This window comes from Carlito syrichta, unplaced genomic scaffold (genome assembly GCF_000164805.1).
Source record: "Carlito syrichta isolate Samal-C Ts95f unplaced genomic scaffold, Tarsius_syrichta-2.0.1 Scaffold315490, whole genome shotgun sequence".
Classification (NCBI taxonomy): Eukaryota; Metazoa; Chordata; class Mammalia; order Primates; family Tarsiidae; genus Carlito; species Carlito syrichta.
The window spans coordinates 1279255-1290012 of NW_007259586.1; the positions used below are offsets into that span (position 1 = coordinate 1279255).

Sequence of the window (10758 nt, forward strand, 5' to 3'; positions counted from 1 at the left end):
AAAAAAAAAAAAAAAAAAAGATTTCAGCTATGAAAACGTTGCATATGCAACTTGTTAAAGTGTTTGGTAAACAGTTAAGTTTTATGACCATTTGCAATTACATAGTTAATTTTTGTTTCATTTTTTATTTAATATCTGTCTCCTCCTAGACTATTAATCTATGAGGGCAGGGACCATATGTTTGAGGCACTCTACCCCAAGTAACTGAAATCTGACCTGTGTTGTTAGGAGATTCATATATTTAAGTAAATTATATTAACTGAAATTCTTGCCTGTTGGTACTGTCCAACAAATATTTTGGGTTAAACATATAAAAGATCCAATATGTGGAAGTGGGGTAATTGTGGGTGTAACTTTTATCTTTTATTTGGTATTTCATTAACGTTACTCAATTTTTGTCTGTATAATTAAAAAATAATATTTTGGTCAGGCTCAGTGGCCTCTAACCTCAGCACTTTGGGAGGCCAAGGTGAGTGGATTGCCTGATCCCACAGGTTCAAGACCAGCCCAGGCAACTTGGCGAGACCTCATCTCTACAAGAAATCAAAAATTAGTCAGGCATGGTAGCGTGCATTAAGGTCTAGAAGTAGTAACAAAGCACATTAACAAGTCATTCACAGCTAAATTATCAAGTGCCAAAATTTTCCAAATACTCCTCTTTTAAGCAGAAAGCAAAATGAGAAAGGAAAAGCAGTAGCATTTCTTGGTGCTGGAGATGCACAAGAACTGCCTCCAACACAGCAGCTCAACTGTGGTCCTCAAATGACCGGTGGTCTCCAAGGGTGCCCTGGCAGGCTCCACCAGCTGATCAAAACTTTGAATATGCTAATGTGTAGATAATTTGCTGCTCAACACTAAAGTAAAAAAGAAAAATTTGCTCACTCGGACACAAATGCCAGAAAGAAGTCAGTCACACAAGTCCTGAGAAAAAAGAACATAATTCCCAAATTATCAATTGGGAGGGGATGCTTTTTCATCAGTAACTAACTTCCCTTTACTCCAAATTAGAAACTAGGATGTCACTATCCAGAAAAGATTTGGTACCAAAAAAAGAATACCTAATACTTCATTCTCGTTCTCTTTCCTTCTGTTTCCTCATCCACCTAAAAACCCCTGGTATCTTGTACCATTCCCCTTAAGTCTCCTTCTGCCAGTGGTTCTCAGTAGAAGGGTAGGTCCAGTGAGAAGACACTTGAGTATTATGAAAAAGTTCTCCCATGTGACACCACCCAAAAATCAATCCACTAAAAAAAAAAAAAAAAAAGAAGAAGAAGAAAATACAAGTGGTCCTCACTTTGCACAGTACCAACATGCAAGAATTTCAGTTAACATAAGTTTACTTAACAAATCTCCCCAAAACACACAAACTTCGGTTACCACAGTATATTAACTGTAAGTGAATAAAGTACAAATCTCACCACTCACTCTCAGTCCACAAATCACAATGCAAATAACAGAACTCACTGCTCGTCTGTTACTCAGTTCATGTAGTGACAGCAAAGCATGTAGTTGTGTTACCACCTTGTCTCCCAGTAACATGATCCACATGACATTTTACAAAAATGGATAAGTGAGAGAAACAAAATGGATAACTGATGAACAAAGACAAAGTGCAATAAAAAATGAAAGATTGTAACACTGAAAGTAAAATTAAAATCAAAACACAAATGGAATTAGAGAAGCAACAGCTGACCACGGAATATTGATACTGCTGTCATGAATCTAATCATATAACTAGAGGAAATATGTGAAAGCAAACGTATCAACACATATAAGAGTAGTGGTTGTAATGAAAAGGATGGAGATGTCCCACGAGAAATTTTGCCAGCAAAAGTCTTCACATTAAAGGAACTCTCACCGGGCTCAGTGGCTCAGCCTGTAATCCTGCACTTGGGAGGCTGAGGTGAGTGGATTGCCTAAGCCCGCAGGTTCAAGACCCACCTGGGCAACTTGGTGAGACCTCATCTCTACAATAAATCAAAACATCAGCCGGGCATGGTAGCACATGCCTGTAATTTCGGCTACTCAGAAGGCTGAGGCAGAAGGATCACCGGAGCCCAGCAGGTCGAGGTTGCGGTGGCCGGGAGCGGCCACTAGCACTCCAGTCTGGGTGACAGAGTGAGACTCCAACTCAAAAAAAAAAAAAAAAAGGAACTCTCAGAGATATTTCACAACAGTGGAAGTACAAAAACTAAAGTTGGAAGTTGATCCAAACTGAGAAAGCAGTATGACAATTTGCCAAGGCATAAAAAGATGCTTGCTCTGTATTGTAAGTTACATGACAAGTAATGTTCAAACTTCTTTTGAAAATTCTTCCTGTATTTATTTATTTATTCATTTATTTTTATTTTAAAGATGTGGGGTACAATCAGGGTTAGGTATACAAATAACATTTTATAAAAAATAAGTTCTTAATGTTCTAAATTACAGTATATTAAATAAACATTAGCTTTACGAGTTTTTCCCTATACACTTATAATCAACAGTAAGAGTGCTTTCTAATGCTTTGAAATTCTTAGGTTCATGAAATAATCATAGTGTTTCCCTTCGATTATTAAGATCATTTTGCACAGTTTCAGCTTGTAGTCATTTTTATAGTCCTTATACTACCACACAAATCAAGGACTGCCTGTGCGTTACACTGCACAGTAATCAAACTACCAAAGTTCTTTACCCTGTAACTTAGTCCTGGTTAAAAGTCAACTGTAGTCAAAAGCAAAGGAATAGAAGAACTACAGGGCCAATGAAATAGTTAAGTGTCAAAGGGGGAAAGTGGATTTGGCAGCAAGGAAAGAGATGTGATTGAAAGATGTGCTATTTAAGAGAAAAAAAATCTAAATTTTTTTTTACTAAAAAAATTAGAAAAAAATGTAATCCTACTATCAAAAATACTTAGAACTATTTGGGAGTATTTCAATCCAGTTTTTTTTTTAATGAATGGAACAGTATTTTTTACATAGCTTTAATTAGGCATAAACAAATGTACATAAATATAATGTTGTGTTTTTTCTCTTAATTTTATTTCATAAGCATTTTCCATGTAATTTCAGTACATTCTCTTCACAAGCACTATTTTTAATGGTCACAGACTAGTCCAAAAAATGGATTTCCCAGTTTATCTAATCCTTCTCCTTTCATTTCATGTTTAAGTGGTTTCCTACTGTCATTACTGAATTCAATGTATAGGAACATCTAATACTTACTTCCAAACTGCTTTCCTAAATGTATGCACAGATCAGTGCACTCTCTGGGGGTGATTTTCTCTGAATAGCCCAATTTGTGCTCCAAATGAAAACTAACATCCCAGAGGCCTTCCTCTTATTCAACTTTACACCCCTTCAATTCTCCTCATGATGCTTTAGGAAGGGCTCATTTCAATCTCGCATTTCAATGCCAGGCCCTATACTGCATGTCTAACATTATCTTATTTAATCCTTAGAATCCAAGTTTCAAGACTTCAGCAGTCACCTAGGCCTTTCATTTATTCATTCAACGATTAGTAGAGAGTACTGATGAAGTCCCAGGCACTGGTAACACAGCAGGAAGCAAAACAAAACTCGCCTGGGAGTGCTCACCCTACCTCCGGACCTTAAAAAGTAGCCACTCCATTTCTGGACTACTTTTTTTTTTTTGAGTTGGAGTCTCACTCTGTCGCCCAGACTGGAGTGCAGTGGCCGCTCCCGGCCACCGCAGCCTCGACCTGCTGGACTCCGGCAATCCTTCCGCCTCAGCCTTCCGAGTAGCTGGAATTACAGGCATGCGCTATCACGCCCGGCTGATTTTTTGATTTATTGTAAAGATGAGGTTTCACTGCCCAGGCGGGTCTCGAACCCGCGGGCTCAGGCAATCCACTCACCTCAGCCTCCCAAAGGCGCGATATTACAGGCTGAGCCACCGAGCCCAGCTTCTGGACTACTTTTAATGGCTTCCAGGGCCTACAAAGTCCCACCTCAGCTGGCTTTGCCTACCTCTACAATACTATTCCCTACCATGCTCTCCTAGCCCCTTCCAACCTTTTAAGTCTTAGCTTGAATGTCATCTCTTCATGGCCTTCCTTGGTCATTCCATCTAAAATAAATTCTACTATCTACGTCTAAAATAGGTCCCTACTCTCTGTCACATCTTCAGTTCATTTCTTTCACAGCACTTATCATACGTTGCCTTTATTTTATTTGTTGCCCTTTCTTCCCTGTAATGTAGTAACTAAATCTGAGTGGTCTGGCATGCAATGTCTACCTATTCCAAAGAAGTCACCCAGAGGCCCAGCAGGGAAAGACATTGGTTTATTAACTCTTTGCACTCAGAGACATCTCACGGATGACCTACCAGCAACTCAACTGCACTTTTTTCCAAAATAGTGGGAAAAAAAAAACAGTTCATATTAAATAGTATAGCCATTGAAACCAATTATTTTATAGTAATGATTTTTGGCTTATGATGAAAGTTGGGACATTGAGGAACTTATTTATGATTAAAAAAATCAAACTTTTGTATCACATATTTTTCTCACATGTGGTAGCATGTGAAATAGTCACTGACATGCACGGCAGGTTCAGGGATACATGCTGTGCAACAGTAATTTGTTTGACATCTTCCACCTGGTGTTTTTCTATTCAAGCAGACAATTCAATCTCATTCTCTTCTGCCCACATTAATAATAAGTAATTTATTGTCCAGTTTGTTGTTCAAAGACGATGTGGAAGAACATACTCATGGTTCCTAAACACCACTTCTCAACTGATCAATCAGAAGCTTGACAAATTTCAAATGAGACATAGGTTTTTCTTTTTTTAATGCTTGGTATACAGGAGTTAATAACACATATTTCTAGTCCCCAGAAGAATAATCTCCTCCACCATTTTTTTTTTTTTGAGTTGGAGTCTCACTGTCGCCCAGACTGGAGTGCAGTGGCCGCTCCCGGCCACCGCAGCCTTGACCTGCTGGGCTCCGGCGATCCTTCCGCCTCAGCCTTCCAAGTAGCTGGAACTACAGGCACGTGCTGCCACACCCAGCTAATTTTTTAATTTATTGTAGAGATGAGGTCTCACCAAGTTGCCCAGGCGGGCCTCAAACCTGCGGGCTCAGGTAATCCACTCACTTCAGCCCTTCTCCACCATTTTTAAAGATTCTCACAAAAAACATGTAGAAGCATATTGATCTGCATGATCCTCATCATTCATGTTAGCAATATAATAGTATAACATTGAAACCAATTATTTTACAGTAATGATATTTGGCTAGAATAATTTCAGGCTTTTTGACTGATATAATATTTCCACCATGTAATGTCCTTGTGGTAGATTTAATTCCTGCATGATTCCACGTGCTGAGAATGGTAACGATCCTTTTGTCCTTCTATACAAGAAGCATAAGATTGTTTTTCCTTTATGCTACTGTTTTTTGGTTTAAAACTTTGGGTTTTTGTACTGGTAGTCCCTTTCATTCGTTAGTAGCTCTTCTGCTAAAACAATATTAGTGTAATATCTGTCAGTAAACATGTGGTATCCTGCTGCACTGGGAACTTTTCCAACAACTTTTTTACATAAATTTAATGGAATTCAGGTGCTTACTGGAAGATCAGGTCAAATGATGTTTTCAGATGTTATGCTGCCATAGTAGGGAAGTACTGAAAAAAGATACCATGTTTTTGAATCAGCACATAAAAGCATATATCTCATTTGGTAGGCTTACTTGGATTGTATGTTCATACATGATATTTGTCCTTTAAATTGAACAATGAATTTGCCAATGCAAATTGCCTGATCTGGTATGAAATATTGTGAAAATTTGCATCAATGTATACCAAATAATCATTGGCCTTTTAAATACAATTTCTGATTGTTCCATCATTCGACACAGGTGTCTTCAAATGAAGCATCAAGAAGATTTGTATAAATACTTCTCTACTGAATGTTTCCAAAAAGAAGAGTATTATACCACTGAAAGCAGTTGACAAGTACTCTTGCAAGTTTGGTATTTGAATTATTCCCATCTTGCCACTTAGGCTAAATCAATTTGTGATAGCTGTTTTTTCCTTAATTTTTCATCCACGTACAATTTCTTTATTTTATTACACTATCCACCAATTCATTTGTGAAATAGAGAATAAAATAGTCTGTTCTTTTATATTACTTGCTATTTGTGGTCCTATTGTTTGAGGATGTACAATAAAATTTATTCTTGCTGGAAGATCCTCTTTTTCTGTAACATCTCCCCATTCTTCACTTGACGATAACTACTAACACTTTCATCACTATCACTTTCTATTACATTAACCAGTTTTCTTCTTGGTGGGGTGATATCACTATCACTACTATCATTTTCTTCCACATCAACTTTTTCTAACTTATCTGTATAAAAGTCTAAATCTAACTCATCTTCGCTACTGCCTATAACTCTCACTTTTGTCTTTCCATTTTGCCATTGTTCTACAAACTAAATAAATGGAATAAAAATTATCAATTGTAAATTACAAAATCACAAAATAAAACTTATCAAAAGAATATTACTTTTCCAATTTTATTTTTCTGACAGTGCAGATAGATATATTTAATTACTCAATACTTCAAGATGATCTGCCTTCAACCTCAAAAATCTCTTTAAGGCTACAGTAGCTTGCTTATCTATTTTTTCAAGTTATGCCATATGATACAAAGGATATACCTACTACAGCCTTTCTTATATAAACGCTCTTTATCACTACCTTCTGTTACAAAGATGTGTCAGGCACCACTATGAAAGCACTTCACACATTCTCCTTCTATGAGACAACAGCTGATTTTACATATATTTCGTATGTGTTTTCAGCTCTTTTTTGCTTTTTCATACACTTTGAATACAAAATATCTAGGAAGCCTACATTTTTTTAAGATGTGTGCTTGCATAAGTTGTCCTTTATAATACCCAGCAACCTCTTTATGTTGCCTGAGAGAAGACATCAGAGTGTTTGCTAGATTAACGATGTCCCCTCAGAGGAGACATTCGCGTGCAAAGGGTTAAAATTTACAGATATACAGGTCAGTCAAGAAGCAATTTTATAATCAAAGCCATCAAGTTAGTCATTCAAATTCCTATATGGTGTTTACAATGATATTGATAAAGAGTGATGGGCCAGGTGCAGTGGCTCACGCCTATAATCCCAGCACTTTGGGAGGCCAAGGTGAGAGGATTGCCTGAACCCACAGATTCAAGACCAGTCTGGGCAACTTGGCGAGACCACATCTCTACAATAAATCAAAAATTAGGCGGGCGTGGTGGCATGTGCCTGTAGTTCCAGCTACTTGGAAGGCAGAGGTAGAAGGATCACCTGAGCCCAGCAGGTAGAGGCTGCGGTGGCTGTGAGCATGCCACTGTACTCCAGTCTGGTCAACAGAGTGAGACTCCAAATTAAAAAAAAAAAAAAAGTGGCTACACTGTTTTCGGTTTTGCTTTTGTCACCTGCATCCCATAATTCATTACTGGGAATATGCATACCCTTCAGAGACCAGTCTTGGCCTAAGGCCACTCCTTTAGGGAGAGAGCAGAAAGAAGCCAGGTATGGTGGAAACAATCTATGTTCCGACAACACCCCACGTAACCCTATTTGAAATGGGGTTTGGTTTGTTTGCCACTGTATCACCAAGGGCCACCACAGTGCCCCGTGTACAGAAGACATGGTGTGCTCAGTGAATGTTTTTTCTGTTGCAGGAATGAAATCTAGTTTCTTGAAACGTCCACCTGTTGATCCTAATTTTACTCTCTATAAATATATTGGAAAAAAGTATACATTACTGTATGTGGAGCATATTTCAATAAAGTACATTTTAAAATCACTCTTTTGTTAACTCTAGCACTCATCTGTTTTTAGCAACTGCTACTGTTGCTGACTTCAAAGAGGTATAAAGAAGCAGTTAAGGGTATGAACTCTAGGTTACATCACCTGTGTTGGAATCTGAGATCCAACATTTGCACACACAAAATAGATCTCTCCTGTATGAATATGGACACATTATCTAACCTTCTGTACGCCACTTCCCTCATTTGGAAAACCCAGATAAGATTTCAATTGTTTTTAAGAGCTAAATAGGATAATGTCTGTAAAGAGCTCACCACAGTTCCTGGCACAGGAATGTTAGCAAAACTATTATTGCTGTCTCACCAGATTGAAAGGAAAACTCCTAGCAAGTGGTAACATGTTTTCATATCTCTAAGACTTAGTTTATACAAGTTTCAACATATATAGATTTAAAGCCATCATCCTATAAATCTGGCTAAGGCACCTCTTCCTTCCACATATTCCCATAGCACCCGGAACCTAGTTCACCTGTCATTTATCCCAGCAGTCATTTTACTAGTCTGTCTCCAACACTTGACCTTTATGAATAGGTCTACCTTGTTCACCATGTTATCTCCAACACCTGCAACAACAATCATTGGATCATTTAACTGAATAAATGCCTCTGGGTCGCTATCTGCCCTATGAGAGGCATTTAAAAGATTATTTATTGACTGCTTCTGCCCCCACAATGAAAACTTAGGCAGTCAATTTCTGTCTTGTTCACTGCTGTATCTAGTAACCCCTTCTGGGACTGCTATAATAGAGGCTCCAAAATATTTGCTGGATTTTTTTATTCTTTTGCTGTTGTTTTTAATGTTAAACCGTGTTCTCTCATAGGTTTCTATGGAACTAAATATTAAGCCTGTCTATTATTGACTCCATAGCGCTACTGACGAGCTGTTTGTGCTCATCAATATTTTCCCAAAGCCTAGTCTTGGAACAGAAAAAGCAGATTATGTATTTGCATGAATAAATGAATGCTATTTTCCAAGACTGAAAAAAGACAGCAAAATGACAAATGCAGTATCAGAAGAGCTGTGGGCGATGTGAGTAAGGGCTTTTTGTTTTGGTACATGCATTTCTTTAATTTCTGAATTCTCTAGAATGGTTATACTAATGAAAAAGCAGTTATGATGTATAACGGAAGCTCTTTCCTCTTTAAGCAAACGGGTTTGCGGAAGCCAATGCGTCAAGCACCCCTCGCTCCCGGTCTCTCTTACGCCTGGACAGGAGAGACGTGGCCTCGACCCCAGGTGCGGCGGCGGCCTGGAAGTCCGCGCTCCCTCCCAGACCTGGCAGCCACTGACCTGAAGGCAATCCAACGCGCAAAACCGGAAGACAGCGCGCTACCGCAGAGACGCCTCTACCGGCTCTAGTGCCGACCCCCGGCACTCTGAGTAACCCACCCCACCGCCCCGCACTCACCACCAGCGAGGCTGTGAACCCTGGCCGGTCCATGGCCCCACAGAACTCTTCAAGGCTGTAATTCGAGACTTAGCCGATGTGGGTAGCACCGCGTGCGCAGGGCGCCGCCATCTTGGGGGAGGGGCCTGAGTGCCTGGACTTCCGGAACGATGTGACGTCAAACCACAACAACCGCACGTGCAACCCAGGATGACTGGGACACTGGGAGCGCGTGCGGCCGAGAGGAAGGGAGGCGGGGCTTGGGGAGGGTGAGATCTAGTTGACTCTGGCGACTCTTCTCCGCCTCGGGTTCCTGCCGCAGCCTTGAGAAGCAGCTCTTGACGAAGGAACTGTCCCGAGCAAATGAGCTACGACTGGGATTCGGGAGAGGGAAGTCAGGGTAGGATGATTCTACATTGTAAACCCGAAAGAAGCGTGGTTATTACGGAGAGAGGGGCCGTCGAGCTTCAGGACTAACTTCTGGAGGAAAGACCTGTGGCTTTCTATTATGCTGAGTCCTTATCGGTTATTTTATTTTGGGTTTATTATTCAGAAACGGAGTTTCACTCTGTCACCGAGGCTGCAGTGCAGTGGCGCGATCATAGCTTGCTGCAGCCTTGGGCTTATGGGTTCAATTGATGCTCCCGCCTCAGCCTCTCGAATAGCTAGCTGGGCAGGTGCATGCCACCACGCCTGGCTAATGTTCTTCTTTTCAATTTTTATTTTTTTCGAGAGGCGGGGGTCCAACTCCTGGCCTCAGGCTTCCACCTCAGCCTCCTGAGTAGCTGCGATTACAAGCGTGAGTCTCCGCCCCCAGCTTCATTTTGGTTTATCTCTTGGTTTTATCTGTCCAAGTTTAGTCTGAATTTATTAAATTAACTCATTATTAGAAGATTATTAAATAAAGATATGGAAAAATACTTCAAGTTTCCTTACTTAACCTAAAAATTATCCTCCTCCACTTCTTACAGGCAGTTATTGCACTTAAAATTATTTACTTGTTCAATTATTTACCTACTTGTCCTGTTTGCTGTACCCTGTATACACTTCAAACCACACATTAGTAACTATTTTATAAAAGTTTCTTGGAGTGGATCTATCTTTATTAAAATGCCCTCTAACCTATGTATATTACGGGCCAACTATATCTCAGACGTGGTACTAGGTGACAGAAGACATTTTTTCATTTAATCCTGACACCAACCCTATGATGTCAGTACTACTGTCCTCATCTTATAAAGGATACTGATGTTCTGAGTAGCTAACCCAAAACTACAGCAAACATAGCAGAACAAGCCATGAAAATGTACTTAGTGCCTTCATTATCTTTCCTCAAAACCTCACAATAGCCTAAACAGGCTTCTTGTCTAACCTTTCTTCAAACCATCTTCTGTAACACTTGCTAGAATTATTCTTAGACTTACTCTAATTATCATCTAGATAAGATGACCTAGAAATGGCTAGCAGAATAGCTTTAGGTGTTAGATGGATTCAAATTCGGAATTATCACCTATTGAGCTTGGGCATAACTTCTCTGA

The 10758-nt window shown here is 39.6% G+C and overlaps 1 protein-coding gene across 2 annotated transcripts in view; it reads right to left on the reverse strand.

Moving 5' to 3' along the window:
* Positions 1-9318, reverse strand: part of SLC25A26 (solute carrier family 25 member 26) — a 148794-nt gene extending 139476 nt beyond the window's left edge. Inside the window, exon 1 of one of the 2 annotated variants that reach the window (XM_021706374.1) lies at positions 9242-9318. Coding sequence is in view for 1 of the 2 variants with exons in the window: in XM_008072884.1 (XP_008071075.1) it covers positions 9242-9274 (33 nt within the window). In the remaining variant the exon portion in view is untranslated. The remainder of the gene's footprint in view (positions 1-9241) is intronic. The other variant, XM_008072884.1, reaches the window with a different exon arrangement.
* Positions 9319-10758: the final 1440 nt, after the last annotated feature.